This window comes from Macaca nemestrina, chromosome 2, assembly GCF_043159975.1.
Source record: "Macaca nemestrina isolate mMacNem1 chromosome 2, mMacNem.hap1, whole genome shotgun sequence".
Taxonomy (NCBI): Eukaryota; Metazoa; Chordata; class Mammalia; order Primates; family Cercopithecidae; genus Macaca; species Macaca nemestrina.
The window spans coordinates 154070702-154088977 of record NC_092126.1 but is presented as its reverse complement, the minus strand read 5'-3'; the positions used below and the strand labels follow the sequence as shown (position 1 = coordinate 154088977).

Sequence of the window (18276 nt, the reverse complement as noted above, 5' to 3'; positions counted from 1 at the left end):
TTCTTGAAGTGCCATATCAAATCTAAATCCCTTAACAATACCAGTAGTATTCAATAAATACTAATTCAGTGATAGGTTTAAATCTATCTCTAAATAAATAATCTAGTCCCAACCTGGTGTGGGTAGAAAATCTAACATAACTCTACCAGCGTAAAGAAAGAACATGTAGCCAAGCAAATAACTGAAGCCACAGAAGACGGCTTATTTCACAACACTTCCTAGTTCATCCTAGCCGGTGACTGCATTGGCTTATTTTCAAGAAACTGACTTTAAGGCCATAGTAGAAATAAGTTTTTAACAAATAAGACCAGAATAAACTGAGTCACTGAATCAGAGCTAAAAGAGAAGTGATTCTAAAGATGACAGATGAGACTCCAGGTCACACAGATAGTTGGTGGCATATAAACACTAGAACAGAGGCTTCTAACTTCTAGAAAGGTAACATATTTATTGTGTGCCTAATACATGCCAAGAACTCTGCTAGGCACTATGTTAGACAAGCACCCATTCTTGTACATCAAGATACTTCCCACAGATGTTCTAAAACATTTAAAATATTAATTTAAGGCTCACATTCTAAGGAAATCCCTGTGTTATGAGAAGACAACGCCCATATCTCTAACAAATACATTAAAATAGGCAGGCAGAGGGGGGTAAAAACCATACAAGCAGGAAAGAATTTGGAATTCCAAACAATTTACTCTTCCTTTTCTGGCTATGAAAATTCGCATGCTATTGTTTACCAATAAAGAGATTAAGGCCACCAAAAGGCATTTCTACCCAAATTTCATGACCCAACAGTTTAGAAAAAATGAGCATTATTCCTGTCAGAAAAAAATTATCTGTTTTTGTCACATCACATGCAGAGCCATCTGAGGACAAATGTCTAAGCAAAAAAAGAAACAATACTGGAATCTGATAAAGCCTCCTCAGGAATATGGCATTTAGCTGTTTCTTTTCTTTCTTTTTTTTTTTTTTTTTTTTTTTTGAGATGGAGTCTTGCTCTGTCGCCCAAGCTGGAGTGCAGTGGCACAATCTTGGTTCACTGCAACCTCCACCTCCTGGGTTCAAGGGATTCTCCTGCCTTAGTCTCCCAAGGAGCTGGGATCACAGGCACACACCATCATGCCCAGCTAATTTTTGTATTTTTAGTAGCGACGGGGTTTCACCACGTTGGTCAGGCTGGTCCTTGGACTCCTGACCTCAAGTGATCCACCCACCTTGGCCTCCCAAAGTGCTAGGATTACAGGCGTAAGCTACCGCGCCCAGCCTAGCTGTTCCAATGGAACCTTTCATCAAAGGATCAGTGCAGTGGCCGGATCTCAGCTCACTGCAAGCTCCACCTCCCGGGTTCACACCATTCTCCTGCCTCAGCCTACCGAGTAGCTGGGACTACAGGCGCCCGCCACCTCGCCCGGCTAGTTTTTTTGTATTTTTTTAGTAGAGACGGGGTTTCACTGTGTTAGCCAGGATGGTCTCAATCTCCTGACCTCGTGATTCGCCCATCTCAGCCTCCCGAAGTGCTGGGATGACAGGCTTGAGCCACCGTGCCCGGCCAAAACAAATGTTACTGACATTACCAACAATCAAATTGATGACACTATGGCTACAGAAAGAAATATATCAATGACCTAAAGAATTCAATACTGATATTCTGAAACCCAGCCCTCTGTTCTAAAAACAAAATCTAGTTTTATGTATAGTAGTGTGGTATAAGAAACATACATATTTGGTTTTTGTCCTTGATTCCTGGCAGAGCTCCTAAAACCCTCAGGTTTTCCTCAGTAACAGAAGTGCTTTTTGTTATTCATAATGTGTTCCTTTCAACTACACCTGAGTTTATGCTAATTAGGTGACTCTTGGTGGGCCTCTAGATAGCTTCAGGATAGGACTGGTTGCCAGGGGAACCAACCAAGTGATTAGAGTATTAGAACTTTTAGTCCTCCACTCCTCACCCTTGGGGAAGAGAGAGGAACTGGGGACTGACTAAATGATGGGATTTGGAAAGATTCCCTGGTAGTGAATACATAGAGGTGCTGGGAGGGTGTTGTGCCCAGAGAGGACACGAAAGCCTCACACCCCTCCCCAATAGCTTGCCCTATGTATTTATATCATTTCACTGTTCCTGAGTTATACCCTTTATAATAAACTGGTAAACATAAGTAAAGTGTTTTCCTGAGTTCTATGAGTCTTTCCAGTGAATTAACGAACCTGATGAAGGGGTCGTGGGAACCCCTGAATTTGCAACCAAGCCAGACAGAAGTGTGGGTGGCCCAAGACTTGTGACTAGCGTCCCAAGTAGCGGCAGTCTTTTGGAACTGAGCCCTTTAACTTGAGATCTGACACTAACTCCAGGTAGATAGTGTCAGAATTGAATGGAAGTGTTGAACACTCAGCATCAGAGAACTGAAGAATTGGTGAATTAGGTATGGTATGGAAAAACCCCCATAGGTAGTAATTCTTAGGATATATTTGTAAAGCTTGATGATACAAATGGATTTGTTGATAGAACCTCCCAACTTACCTTGCTGCACATGTACAAATAGAAAACCCAAAAATGTAAGAAATGCTGTCAAGAATAGTTGCTACTAAAAATAACTGGCATTAATTTTATGCCATCTATATGCCAGGCATTAAGCTCAGCATAAATTATTTGCAGTGTACAAAACTCTGAGAGGCAGATACTGTTCTCAACAGCAGAAGAGACAATTAAATCTCATAAATGTCCCACTATACACAGCAAGTAGCAGAGTTAGGAACTAAAGCTAGTTTTAACACACAAATCCCTGCCAACTTCTACATTACAGCAACCTTTACTTTTTATCATGTAGTGTAAAATTATAAACTTTAACAATTCTTGAAGACGGCATCCTCAAAATATGTTCTTTAAAGACTAGTCTTAAAAAATTCTCTCAAATAATAAAAATAAAGAGAAATCACATGTACTTATCTCGTATTCTACTTGTCTATTTTACACTTTTTTTTTAAGAACTGCCTTTTTTAGCATTATACTCTTGCTGACAAATATTTCTTTTTTTTTCTCCTCCAGTTAATAAGAAACTAAAGTCATCAAGACATTACTTTCTCTTCAGTACCACTATCAGCAATGAGGAAAGAGGTCACTAGAAATCAGAAAATCTTACAACTTCTCAATATATTTGGATAGTTACATTTCCAAGTATTATCTTCAGTGGCAAAATCCTAATTCTTCAATTGTTTTTCATTAGATTTGGCAGCTAATGAGGCTAGGCGTGGTGGCTCATGCCAGTAATCCCAGAACTGTGGGAGGCAAAGGCAGGCGGATCATGAGGTCAGGAGATCGAGACCATCCTGGCTAACATGGTGAAACCCAGTCTCCACTAAAAATACAAAAAATTAGCCAGGCGTGGTGGCGGGCGCCTGTAGTCCCAGCTACTCAGGAGGCTGAGGCAGAAGAATGGCGTGAACCCAGGAGGCAGAGGTTGCAGTGAGCCCAGATTGTGCCACGGCACTCCAGGGGGAGGGCGATAGAGTGAGACTCCACCTCAAAAAAAAAAGTTATGGTGGCTAAAGCTGTCACTATTCTGGTCTCATTCACCTAGAAAATTTAGATTATCCGTGTTCTATTAAAACGTAACATCCAAGAATGGATACAACATAGATATAATCTGACAGTCCAAGAACAAAAGGATTATTACTTCTTTTAATCTAGCATTATACATCTGTAAGTATTCACCAATGTTAGCTTTTTTTTAACAGCCAAATCATACAACTTACCTTAGATTATGGGACTTGTCAAATGAAAACAAAACTTTTGAGCCAGCTAATTTCTGTTTAAGATTAGGATCTTGCTAGGGTGCGGTGGCTCACATCCCTAATCCCAGCACTTTGGAAGGCCGAAGCAGGTGGAGAGCCTGAGGTCGGGAGTTCGAGACCAGCCTGGCCAACACAGTGAAAACCCATCTCTACTAAAAATGCAAAAATTAGCCAGTTGTGGCAGCGTATGCCGGTAATCCCAGCTACTTGGGAGGCTGAGGCAGAAGAATTGCTTGAACCCAGGAGGTGGAGGTTGCAGTGAGCAGAGATCATGGCCACTGCACTCTAGCCTGGGCCTAGGCAACAAAGCAAGACACCGTCCCCCCCCCAAAAAAAAAAAAAAAGAATAGGATCTTACATTTCTATTACACCCACCTTGACACTTTCATACCTCATACGTACTTAAATCATCTTGATTTTCGGCCGGGCGCGGTGGCTCAAGCCTGTAATCCCAGCACTTTGGGAGGCCGAGGCGGGCGGATCACAAGGTCAGGAGATCGAGACCACAGTGAAACCCCGTCTCTACTAAAAATACAAAAAATTAGCCGGGCGCAGTGGCGGGCGCCTGTAGTCCCAGCTACTCAGGAGGCTGAGGCAGGAGAATGGCGGGAACCCGGGAGGCGGAGCTTGCAGTGAGCCGAGATCGCGCCACTGCACTCCAGCCTGGGCAACACCGTGAGACTCCGTCTCAAAAAAAAAAAAAAAATCATCTTGATTTTCTTTGATGCAACATACTACATAAACCTCCCAGTTTTAGTATCATTTATAAATTTTTTGGTAAGCATGTTTACCCCATTATTCAAGATCTCGATTCATACAACTTAGCAACAGCATTTACAATCCGTAAATTGTAAGCTCAAAATAAGCAAACCAAGTCAAATGACTAACAAACTGGGAAAATAAATTTGTAACACATATTACAATAAGTAATTCCATTACATAAACGGCTCCTACAAATTCATAAGAAAAAAAAACATTAGGATGTTGTTAAACAGGAATTAAAATTTTTAAAAAGGAAAAAAAAAATGCGTAATCAATGAAAAAAGAATCAGTCTAACACGGACAGCCAGTTCACAAAAAAAGATAACATGATTTTCATATAGATGAAAAGCTCTTCAACCTCATGCATGAGAGTAACGCAAATGAATCTATGATATGATACCATTTTTTTTTACCTATCAGATTGGCAAAGACCAAAATGTTTGACAACACATCTAATTTGTAAAGATAATGGAGAAACAAGCACTCTCATAGACGGCTGACTGTAAAATAATTCCAACTAAGGTCTTTAGAGAAAATTTCAAAAATATCTGTTAAAAATTTAATTACATCTATCTTTTCTTCTGAGCACCAGTATTCACTGCAGCATTATTTGTAACATCAAAAGTGCTAGCCACAGTTGTTAATCCAACAGCCATTTCTCCCTTCTTCTCCATTAACCAGAATTCACATTTTGTTCAAGATAGTAATGATTGGTTTCAGGCAATATGGCTATCATATTCTCTTTCCCAGAGACACTTGGAGTAAGGGGCAGCAATATAACTCCCAGTGAAATGTAAGGAGACATTACACAGGAAAGTGCATTCAACAGCACAGTCTGCTGACCCCACAGCACCAGCATTACATGGCAGCTTAATAGATACACAAATTCTCAGGCCCTACTCCAAACCTATGGATTTCAGAATCTCTGGAAGTAGATCCCACAAATAGGCAATATGAATAGCATTTTAACAAGCTCCCCAAGTAATATGTACACTAAAGTTCACAAAGCACTGTTTAGGAGACTTCTGGGAATTGTTTTTCTTCCCACGTAAAATGATAGCACCTTCCCAGTAAAAATATGTTTTGCCCTCCATATCCTGTTTTTGAATGCAGTTGGTTGTGCTGCTTGGAGCTGAGGCAGCCATGATACAACCACAAGGTGACACAGGGAAGCTGAAAAGCCAACATAATGAGGAAAACAAAGGTGAGGGGAAAAAATGTGGGTCCTAAATATTGCTGAGCTACCAAACTAGTGCTGAATTACCTATCTCCTTGCTTCTGTTTATATAAGACAATTAAATATTTTTACAGCTTAAGTCACTGTTAGATTTCCTGGGGTTTTTAAAATTATTATTTCCATTATTTACAACTGAGTGTATCCTAATGATATATATTTTGTCAATGCATGGAATTTTTTTTTTTTTGAGATCCGGAGTCTTGCTCTGTTGCCTAGGTAGGAGTGCAGTGGCACAATCTCGGCTCACTGCAATCTCCACTTTCCAGGTTCAAGCCTCCCGAGCAGCCGGGATTACAGGTGCCCACCACCACACTCAACTAATTTTTGTATTTTTAGTAGAGATGGGGTTTCGCCATGTTGGCCAGGTTGGTCTCAAACTCCTGATCTCAGGTGATCCGTCCACCTCGGCCTCCCAAAGTGCTGGAATAACAGGCATGAGCCACCGCACCCAGCCTATCCTTGGAAATTAATGGAGCTTTAATTCTAGTGGAAATTACACAGCAGATTGGCAACAAGACTAGTTAGTGGTCTCAAGACTAACACTGGTTGTCTTAACACAGTGTGGGCATATGGAAAACCCAAAAGAAAAAAACCACAGTAACACTATGCAGCTGAAAAAAAAAAAACTGACACAAGTTGGCCAGGTGTGGTGACTCACACCCATAATACAGGCACTTTGGGAGGCGGAAATGGGAGGATTGCTTAAGGCCAGGAATTTGAGATCAATCCGGGCAACATAGCAAGACCCTGTCTCTATGAAAATGTTTTTAAATTACCCAGGCATGGTGGTACACGCCTGTAGTCCCAGCTACTCAGGAGGCTAAGGTGAGAGGATCCCTTGAGCCCAGGAGGTCGAGGCTGCAGTTAGCTATGATCACACGCACCACTATACTCCAGCATAGGTGACAGAGTGACACCATGTCTCTAAAAAATAATAATAATAAAAAGTAATTTTAAAAATACTGTGTTTTAATTACATATGCTATTAAGTAGCACAGGATTAATCCCCAGTCCAAAACGCTAGGAACCAGAAGTGTTTTGGATTTCAGATTTTTTCACATTTTGAAATATTTGGATTATACATACCAGGCAAGCACCCCAAATCCAAGCAGCATTTCTTTGAGTGTTATGTTGGTACCCAAAAGATTTCAGATTTTGAATTTTCAAATTTGGGATGCTCAAACTATATTTTATGAGAAAAAAAAAAGCAAGATATAGAACTGTTTGAACAGTAGACCTCTATTTGAGTTTTTTAAAGGTAATATAAATATGTATGTACATATATACACACATATGTACATAAAGTATCTGGAAGGAGACACAAAAAGAGGTAAAAATGGTTGTTACTAAGGAGAAGTAAGAATCAGGAATCAGGGATTAAAGTGAGACTTTCATTTCTATGGTTTCAACATCTGTATATTCCTATTCAAAATGAGTTTGAAATAAAAACGTTAAAAACTTCTTTTAGACTCATATTACACACAAGAGAATTCTCAAAGTGGCTCAAAGCTATTATTTCTACAAAGTACCTAAAAATTATTGTTTGCCTACCAGCACCTGGCATAATGCCTTGCCTATATTAGACTCTCAAATGTCTTCTGACTCAATTTACTATGGAATCAATTCCACAAGCTGCCACTTACAGCATCTAAGAATCTCAAAAATAGAGGCTAGAACTGAGCGCAGGGGCTCACACCTGTAATCCCAGCACTTTGAGAGGCTGAGGTGGGAGGACTGCTTGAGCCCAGGAGTTCAAGACCAGCATTGTCAACACAGTAACACCCTATCTCTACAAAAAACAAAATAAATAAAGTGTACAGGTAGGTGCAGTGGCTCATGTCCATAATCCCAACACTTTGCAAGGCTGAGGTGGAAGGACTGCGTAAGACTAGGAGTTCAAGACCAGCCTGGGCAACATAGCAAGACCCCATCTCTACAAAAAATACAAAAATTAGCTGGGTATGGTGGCACACACTGTAGTCCTAGCTACTTGGGAGGGTGAGGTGGGAGGATCGCTTGAGCCCAGCAGTTTGAAGTTGCAGTGAGCTATAATTGCACCACTGCACTCCAGCTGAGCAACAGAGCAAGACCCTACCTCTAAAAAAATAAAATAAAAGTAGAAAATAAATTTCATATATTTGAAGCTTTCTCTTCATAATCAAAGTCTGTCAGATAATTGCTTAACTCTGTTTTCCTTACTCTCCACAGTATTTGAGTACTGTTTTAAGTTGTTGGAAAGGAAAATCAGCTCATAACAACCTTCTTTGGGTTTTCCATAAGCCCACACTGCATTAAGATGACCAATACTAGAAGCAGGCACGGTGGCACATCTGTAGTCGCAGCTACTCAGGATCTAAGGTAGGCGGATCACTTGAGCCCAGTAGTTCATCTAGCCTGAGCAATACAGTAAGATTCCACTGCTATTTTTTTTTTTTTTTTGAGATGGAGTCTCCCTCTGTCGCCCAGGCTGGAGTGCAATGGCCGGATCTCAGCTCACTGCAAGCTCCGCCTCCCGGGCCTACGCCATTCTCTGGCCTCAGCCTCCCGAGTAGCTGGGACTACAGGCGCCCACCACCACGCCCGGCTAGTTTTTTTGTATTTTTTTTTTTAGTAGAGACGGGGTTTCACCGTGTTAGCCAGGATGGTCTCGATCTCCTGACCTCATGATCCACCCATCTCGGCCTCCCAAAGTGCTGGGATTACAGGCTTGAGCCACCGCGCCCGGCCTCCACTGCTATTTAAAAAAAAAAAAAAAAGATTGGCCAGGTGCGGTGGCTCACATCTGTAATCCCAGTGCTGTGGGAGGCTGAGGCGGGTGATTGCCTGAGGTCAGGAGTTCAAGACCAGCCTGGCTAACATGGTGAAACCCTGTCTCCACTAAAAATACGTAAAAAAATAGCTGGGTGAGGTAGCCGGCACCTGTAATCCCAGCTACTCGGGAGGCTAAGGCAGGAGAATTGCTTGAACCCTGGAGGCAGAGGTTGCAGTGAGCCGAGATCTTGCCACTGCACTTCAGCCTGGGGGACAGAGCAGGACTCCGTCTCAAAAAAAAAAAAAAAAAAAAAAAAACCACAAACACACACACAAAAAAGATTACCTATACCAGTGTGAGACCACTAACAAGTCTTGGCCCCAATCTGTTACTTCATTTCCACTAAAACATAAACTCCATTAGGGTAGAAACTTTCATCCACTGTATCTCCAAGACCTACAACAGGGCCAACAAATATGAAAGTACTCAATAAATATTTTTTTACATAAATAAATGAAGAAAAAGACGTCTTCCATAAGCCAAGAATAAGTTACATCTAACCACACCCATCCACTTTGGTTATTTACAGAAGCTCATCTGGCTGAGTATGCTACACAGACTGAATACTTTTACTAAATACGAATAAATAGGGCTGGTGCCATGGCTCACACCTGTGATCCCAACACTCTGGGAGGCCGGGGCAGGCAGATCATCTGAGGTTGGGAGTTCAAAACCAGCCTGACCAACATGGAGAAACCCTGTCTCTATTAAAAATACAAAAAATTAGCCAGGTGTGATGGCACATTCCTGTAATCCCAGCTACTCGGGAGGCTGAGGCAGGAGAATCCCTTGAACCCGGGAGGAGGGATTGTGGTGAGCCGAGATCACACCATTGCACTCCAGCCGGGGGTACAAGAGTGAGACTCCATATCAAAAAAACAAAAACAAGTTTAAAATATCATTGGTCCTTAAAGTCATACATTCATTCTTTTGATAATTGCTATGTTGAACACAACCTGCTAACTGCTTTACAATGATTTAAGTAAGCACTAATGATTTGAACCCAGGTTTAATGCCTGGCTCAAAAAAAAAAAAAAAGAATACATAGAAGTGTGAAGAGGTCCTCACAAGCCCCACTGACAGAACAAAGACTATATTTGAACAAAGACTATATTTAAAGTGTCTTTCAGCCCTATAACCTAAGAAAGAAGAGTAGCTGACAGCCAATTAGCTCCTAGCCAATCCTTACATTTTTTCTTTTTCATAATAATTGCTAAGGACAATTTTAAAATCCTGAAGGCATGAATCAAAAATTAAGGAGCCAGGTTCAGTGGCTCATGCCTATAATCTCAGTATTTTAGAAGGCTGAGGCAGGAGGATTGCTTGAAGCCAAGAGTTTGAGACCAGCCTGGGCAACATATGGAGACCTCATCTCTACAGAAAAATAAATAAATAAAATTTCAAAAAAAAAAAAAAAACCCTGAAGAGCCGGGTGCTGTGGCTCCCACCTGTAATCCCAGCACTTTGGGAGGCCGAGGTGGACGGATCACGAGGTCACGAGATCGAGACTATCCTGGCTAACACAGTGAAACCCTGTCTCTACCAAAAATACAAAAAAAAATTAGTCGAGCATGGTGGCAGGTGCCTGTAGTCCCAGCTACTCGGGAGGCTGAGGCAGGAGAACGGCATGAACCTGGGAGGCGGAGCTTGCAGTGAGCCGAGATCACGCCACTGCACTCCAGCCTGGGCAACAGAGCGAGACTCCGTCTCAAAAAAAATAAATAAATAAACCCTGAAGATCTCCTCAAAGTAAATTTTCAAATATTACTTCAAATGAATAATTAATCAAGACAGTTGTTAATAATACTACTTAAATATCTTAAATCTTCTCCTGCCAAGAACATCTACCCAGAGTTACAGATTTTTATCTGAGTACTCAGTCTCACCAGGGTTTAGGAAATGTTTTGCTTTGGAAAGACAACATCTCCAATCAGACTTTAACCTCCAACTGCTCCATTAAAACTACTCTTTATCAAGGTTACCAATAACTGCCACATTGTTAAATAGTTAATTCTCAGCCCTCATCTCAATTGTAGTATTTGACACAGTTGATCACTCCCTATTCCTTGAAACACTTTCCTCATTAGAATCCAGGATACCCTCTAACCTAGTTTTCATTTTACCTCTCCGGCTACTGCTACTAAATCTTCTTTGTTGTTTCCTTCTCATCTTCCCGACCTCTAAACTCTAGAAATTAAGTTCTTCAACTGCTTCTTACTTCCATCTCTACTCACTTAATTGGAGATCTCATCCAGCTTTCTGGATTTAAATATAATCTATTTTAACAATACCCAGAGGTATATGTCCAGCAGATCCTTCTCTCTTGAATTCCAGATTCATAAACCCAACTGTTTACTCAACATCTCTAAGTGTTTTTTTTTTGTTTTTTGGTTTTTTTTGAGACAGTCTCACTCTGTGACCCAGGCTGAAGTGCAGTGGTGCAATCTCGGCTCATTGCAACCTCCGCCTCCCAGGTTCAAGCGATTCTCCTGCCTCAGCCTCCCGAGTAGCTGGGAATACTACAGGTGTGCCACCACGCCCAGCTAATTTTTTGTATTTTTAATAGAGATGGGATTTCACCGTGTTAGTCAGGGTGGTCTTGATCTCCTGATCTCATGATCCGCCCGCCTTGGCTTCCCAAAGTGCTGGGATTACAGGCGTGGGCCACCGCGCCCAGCCTTTTTTTTTTTTTTTTTGAGCCAGAGTTTCGCTCTTTTAGCCCAGGCTGGAGTGACATGGCACAATCTCAGCTCACTGCAACCTCCACCTCCCAGGTTCAAGTGATTCTCCTGCCTCAGCCTCCCAAGTAGCTGGGATCACAGGCGCCTGCCACCATGTCCAGGTAATTTTTGTACTTTTTTTTTTTTTAGTAGAGATGGGGGTTTCACCACATTGGCCAGGCTGGTCTTGAACTCCTGACCTCAGGTGATCTGCCCGCCTCCCAAAGCACTGGGATTACAGGCGTGAGCCATGCGCCTGGCTAACATCTCTAAGTCTTAATAGGCATCTTTAATTTATGTCTAAAACTGAGTTTCTGTTACTTCTGTAAACTTGTTCCTCTTTCAGTCTTCTCCATTTCAATAAATGACAACTGCATCCTTCCAGAAACTCAATACAAAAATCTTAACTCTTTCCTTTCTTTCACAGCACATATCCCATCTATCAGCAAAACCTGCTAACTCTACTTGAAAAATATATCCAGAATTAGATCACGTGTAACCAGTCACTGCTACTCTCTAGCACAAACCACATTTTCTCTCACCTTGATTACAGTAATAGGCTCCAAACTAGTATTTCTGCTTTTGTCCTTGCCCAATCTACCACTATCTACTCAGCAGCCAGAGAAATGAAAATGTCAAAATATAAATCAGATCATGTCACCCTGGCCAAATACTCCAAAGACTTCCTATTTTGCTCAGTGTAAACACTAAAGGCCTACAAAGACCACCAGCAGCAGCAGCACCTGGGAGCTTATTAGAAATAGGCCCTACCCCAGACCTACAAAATTAGTCTAAATTTTAATAGGAACCCCCAAGGTAATTCATGTGCACATTGAAGTTTGAAAAGCACTTCCATAAAGCACCACAAAATAAGGACCCACCTCACCATTCCTCAGGCAAGCTTCTGTCTCAGGACATGTACGCTGTAATTCACTATGCCTAGAATGCTCTTCTCATACATATGCATGGCTCACTCCTTCACCTCTTTCAAGCCCTTACTCAAATGTCACCTTCTGTGTGAAGCCATCTGTGAACACTCAACCCCTCCCCCTCAATACACTCTATTCCTGCTTTCCTTTTACTCTTTAGAATTTGTCATCACAAACTTAAAAATGGCATTTATGCATTATTTATTTATTTCAGGCCAGGCATGGTGGCTCACGCCTGTAATCCCTGCATTTTGGGAGGCCGAGGTGGAAGGATCACTTGAGCCCAAGAGTTCGAGACCAGCATGGGAAACACAGTGAGACCCCCATCTCTACAAAAAATAAAAATATTAGCTGATCACAGTGGCATACACCTGCAGTCCCAGCTACTTGAGACACTGATGTGAGGGACTGTTTGTGCCCAGGAATGTGAGATTGCTGTGAGCTACGACTGCAACCTTGCACTTCAGTCTGGGCAAAAGAGCAAGACATTGTCTCAAAAAAAAAATTTTTTTTTCAGAAAGAAAAATTGAGTCTTTGAGTGAAAACAACAGATATACCTATAACTATCTACAATGCCATAACAATCCTTGACATTGATAAAAATCTTTCACTCAAATTTTCTCATCTGATTCTCAATAACCCCATGAGCTGTGTAAAGCAAGTAATGATAAGCCCGTTTTAAAGGTGAGAAAATAAACATACTTCAACTCTCAAAGCATGGAAGTAATAATGTCAAACCTGGGACTGAAGTCTCAATTTTTAGTTCAAAACTCTACAATATCACACCTCCTCTTGCCAATGAAACTGAACCAGACTATGAAATCATATAGCCAAAATGTTATGCTAAGGGTACTAAGCTTTCCTAAACCATCCAGTGTCTATGCAGAATGAGAACAAATTCAGTTCACCCAAGTCACAATTTCAATTTGAGAAATAAGAATGCAAGCTACAGCTGGGCACAGTGGCTCACACCTATAATCCCAGCACTTTGGGAAGCTAGGGTGAGGGAATCACTTGAGCCCAGAGTTTGAGACCAGCCTGGGCAATACAGCAAGACGCTGTCTCTATTATTAAAAATAAAAATAAAAAATTTAATTAAAAAAAATTCCAGCTGCTCCCCGTTACTTGTAAGTCTAATCCCGTGTCTTAATAACATTCAGGAAGAATGTAGGAAATGAGTTGTTTCATTATATACATTAAGAAAATTCTTGTTGAGTTACAGTTGCTAGGAAAAAAGAGAAAATGGGAGAAAGGAAGATGGAACAAGTAAACGAATGAGAACTGAGTTCTAGAAACGAAAGTATAATTATTTTATACTGTTTTGAGTGTCCGGGTGATGTCATTTTGCAGTAGAAGAAAAAAAGACATACCTCCTCAAAATCCCAGCAATAGCTTCCCTTTCTTTGCATAGGTGAGGATGAACAGTTGTAATCCAAAAGGTTTCCCAAAAAGTTATTTTTAAAAAAGACATAGAAACAGAAGATCCATATGAAAAACAGATCCAATCTGGGAGGATGGACACTGTGTCTTCTAAATCTTGTGACCAAGGGCAACTGCTCACCGAGCGTCAGCATCTGAAGAAAGTGCTAACTGTGGATGTGTCTTCTCCAGAGATTAATACCTGCTGGGACAGAAGAGCAAGAAACGGAGAAAGAACTACTGAATGCAAATGACTGTTGGACAAACAATGACAGGCTGAGCATCCCAACTTTGAAAGGCCAAAACCCAAAATGCCCCAAAATCTGAAAACTTTTCGAGTCCCAACATGATGCTCAAAAGAAACACTCATTGGAGCATTTCAGAGTTCAGACTTTCCAACTAGGGATGCTCAACTGATAAGTATTAACACAAATATTATGAAATCTGAAAAAATCTGAAATACTTCTGGTCTGAAGTATATCAGTTCTCAGGCTGCAATTTTTTTTTTTTTTTTTTTTTTTTTTTTTTTTTTTTTTTGAGACAGAGTTTTGCTCTTGTTGCCCAGGCTGGAGTGCAATGGCTCAATCTTGGCTCACTGCAAACTCCACCTCCCAGGTTCAAGTGATTCTCCTGTCCCACCCTCCCATGTAGCTGGGATAACAGGCGCTTACTACCATGCCAGGCTAATTTTTGTATTTTTAGTAGAGACTGGGTTTCATTCACCATGTTGGCCAGGCTGGTCTTGATCTCCTGACCTCATGATCCCCCCGCCTCGGCCTCCCAAAGGGCTGGGATTACAGGCATGAGCCACCGCGCTCAGCCTAAAATTTTTTACCTTAACATTAGCGAAGAAAAAGTGATCACATGGAGGTAACACCAGTGACCATGCCCAGCTGCCACTGAGTTATCAATGACAGCGGTAGGCAAAAGTACACTTCGGCAGGTAATCCAGCTCTCTCTCTGATAATAGTAAAGAAAATATTAAAATCTATTTCAAGTTTTTTGTAGCAAAATGATGGTCACATCACACAACCAATCATAGATAAAGATTTGTCTGTAGTCTGCCAAACAGAGCAACCATTCTGGCAACTTATAAAACAAATATTGTAGAACTACTAATGCAGATGTCCACTCTCAGCAGAAAATGTAGAATAATCATATAAAAAAATGTAGGTTTTGGCAGAGAAACTAAAAGTTAACATGAAAACAAAGTGATATAAATGTTAATATGACATATAGGGTGGTTTGTATACCCTTTTTAGCTAACATAAAGAACAAGAAATCTGTTACATTTTGGCAACAAATTAAGGCAGTATTGATACCTGCTACATCACTGCATTTCTATCAAACCACAAATTATAGAATATATAAAATGAAATACATTGGATGGAACTAGCAGCAGTCAAGACACAGAAGAAGGAAAGATGAGTAAATGTAAAGACACATCAATAAAAACCATCCAAAATGAAACCCAAAATATAAGACCAAAGAAAAACAGCAGAGCATCAGTAAGGTATGGGACAACTTCAAGAAACCTAGTAATATATATGTGATTGGAATCCAAGGAGGGATGTGTGAATATTTGGAGAAATAATAGCCAAAAATGTTCCAAACTGATGAAAAGTATAAACTCACAAACTCAAAAAGCTTAACAACAAGAGCAAAAAACTCAAAGAAAGTTTTATTCCACCAGGGAACAACAAAATCAAATTCCTTGAAACCAGACATAAAGAAAAATCTTAAAAGGAGCCAGAGGAATACGGAACGAGAGAAAACATTTACAGATCATCTATCATCCAGAATATACAGAGACCTCTTAAAACTCAAAACAAAAAACAACCTGATAAAACTGGGCAAAGGATATTTCTCTAAAGGAGATACATGAATGGCTGATAAACACATAAAAAGATGCTCAATATCATAAATCATTAGGGAAATGCAAATCAAAACTACAATCAAATACCACTCACACCCATTAGGATAGCTATGATTTAAAAAAAAAAAAAAAAAAAACAGAAAATGACAAGTGCTGGCAAGGATATGGAGAAAGTGGGACCCTTGTGCACTGTTGATAGAAATGTACAATGGTACAGCCACTGGGGAAAACAGTATGGAAGTACCTAAAAAAATGAAAAATAGAATTACCATATGATCCAGCAATTTCGTTTCTGGGTTTATAGACAAAAGATTTAAAGTGGGGGTCTGTAAGAGATATCTGTACAGTCATGTTCACAGCAGCATTATTCATGATAGCCAAAAAGTGGAACCAACCCAAGTGTCATATATGGATAAGCAAAATGTGGTACATCATACACAACAGAATACTATGCAATCTTAAAAAGGAAGAACATTCTGAAAAATACTACGACATGGATGAACCTTCAGGACATTATATTAAGTGACAGGAGACAATCACAAAAAGACAAGTACTGTATGATTCCACTTATATGAGTTACTAGGGTAGTCAAATTCAAAGACAGTAGAATAGTGGCTTCCAGAGGTTGGGGGAGGGGGTCTGGGGAGTTAGTGTTTAAAAGAGTTTCCGTTTGCAAGATGAAAGGAGTAACGGAGATGGATGATAGTGATGGTTGTACAACATTATGAATGTATTTAACATTACTGAACAACACACTTAAAAATTGTTAAAATCAGCCAGGCGCGGTGGCTTATGCCTGTAATCCCAGCACTTTGGGAGGCCAAGGTGGGCGGATCACCTGAGGTCAGGAGTTCGAGACCAGCCTGGCCAACATGGTGAAATCTTGTCTCTACTAAATATTAAAAAAAAAAAAAAAAATTAGCCAGGCATGGTGGCACACGCCTGTAATCCCAGCTACTTGGGAGGCTGAGAAAGGAGAATCGCTTGAACCTGGGAGGTGGACGCTGCAGTGAGCTGAGATCGCACCACTGCACTCCACCCTGGGTGACAAAGTGAGACAATCAATCAATCAATCAATAAGGTTAAAATGGGCCAGGTGTGTTGGTTCATGCCTGTAATCATAGCACTTTGGGAGACCAACATGGGAGGACTGTTTGAGCCCAGGAGTTTGAGATCAGTCTGGGCAACATAGTGAGGCCCCATTTCTACAAAAAATTGTAAAAATTTGCCAGGAAATTTTTGCCAGGAAATTGCATCTGTGGTCCCAGCTATTCAGGAGGCTGAGGTGGAAGGATCACTTGAACCTAGGAGGTCAAGGCTGCAATAATCCATGTTCACACCACTGCACTCCAGCCTGGGTGACACAGCAAGACCCTATCTCAAAAACAAAGAAACAAAAAATGGTTAAAATGGTAAATTTTTAATTATATGTTTTTAACATATTAAAAAATATATTTTTTGAGCTGGGAGCGGTGGCTCACACTTGTAATCCCAACACTTTGGGAAGCCAAGAGGGATCAATCACTTGAGGCCAGGAGTTCAAGATGAGCCTGGCCAACATGGTTTCACCAATATGGTGAAACAACATGGTGAAACCTCACTTCTATTTTATTTTATTTTAGAAATTAAAAAAATAAATTAGAGAAAGAAAAAATATATTTTTTGAAAGAAAAATAAAAGCAGCCAGAAGGAAACAACCACACATTAAATACAGAAAAAATAAACCCAATGAAAGCAGATTTCTCATTGGAAACAATGCAGGCCAGAAGATGGTGAAACAGCATCATAAAGAAAACGTCAACAGTAATTACATATCCTTTGAAAATAGTTTCTAAAACTAAAAAAGAGTCTTCAGATAACCAAATACTAAAAGGATTCATTATCAGCAAATGTACACTACAAGAAACATCAGAAATCCTTCAATCAGAAGGAAAATCATACCACACAGAAACCTAGACCTATACAAAAGAACAAAGAGCACCAAAAAAAGGTAATATATATGAATAAACAAACTATAGATGCATACTGGACAAAGACTTTTATAATAGTATGAGCAGAATCATTTACATTATTAAAGAAAAAAACGGTATCAAGAATTTTCAGGCTGGGGCCGGGCGCGGTGGCTCAAGCCTGTAATCCCAGCACTTTGGGAGGCCGAGGCGGGCGGATCACAAGGTCAGGAGATCGAGACCACAGTGAAACCCCGTCTCTACTAAAAATACAAAAAATTAGCCGGGCGCGGTGGCGGGCGCCTGTAGTCCCAGCTACTCAGGAGGCTGAGGCAGGAGAATGGCGGGAACCCGGGAGGCGGAGCTTGCAGTGAGCCGAGATCGCGCCACTGCACTCCAGCCTGGGCAACAGCGTGAGACTCCGTCTCAAAAAAAAAAAAAAAAAAAAAAAAGAATTTTCAGGCTGGGCGTGGTGGCTTACACCTGTAATCCCAGTACTTTGGGAGGGTGAGACGAGAGGATCGCTTGAGCCCAGGAATAGGAGATCAGCCTAGGCAACATAGTACGAACCTATTTCTACAAAATAAAATAAAAAAAGAATTTATACATATCTTCCAACATGCTTGTCTTCCACAAACTTCAAAGTACCCTGATTATTAGAACTCAGTTCCCATTACACTTTCCTATAAATCAGTCAACATTATTTCTTTATAAAATGAAGCTCTCAAGTACAATCTATTTGTCTGATAATGGAGTCTTTTGAAGAAATAAAATTAA

The 18276-nt window shown here is 40.6% G+C and overlaps 1 protein-coding gene across 8 annotated transcripts in view; it reads right to left on the bottom strand.

Annotated features, from left to right (window-relative positions):
• Positions 1 to 18276, bottom strand: part of LOC105477766 (transmembrane and coiled-coil domain family 1) — a 256327-nt gene that overhangs the window by 228827 nt on the left and 9224 nt on the right. For 3 of the 8 annotated variants that reach the window (XM_024791507.2, XM_071092266.1, XM_071092268.1), the window contains exon 2: positions 13626 to 13876. The exons of 1 other annotated variant lie outside the window; for it this stretch is intronic. Coding sequence is in view for 3 of the 7 variants with exons in the window: in XM_071092266.1 (XP_070948367.1) it covers positions 13626 to 13829 (204 nt within the window). In the remaining 4 variants the exon portion in view is untranslated. Of the gene's footprint in view, positions 1 to 13625; positions 13880 to 18276 lie in introns of those variants that run through there. 4 more of the 8 variants (XM_071092267.1, XM_071092263.1, XM_071092262.1 and 1 more) reach the window with 4 other exon arrangements.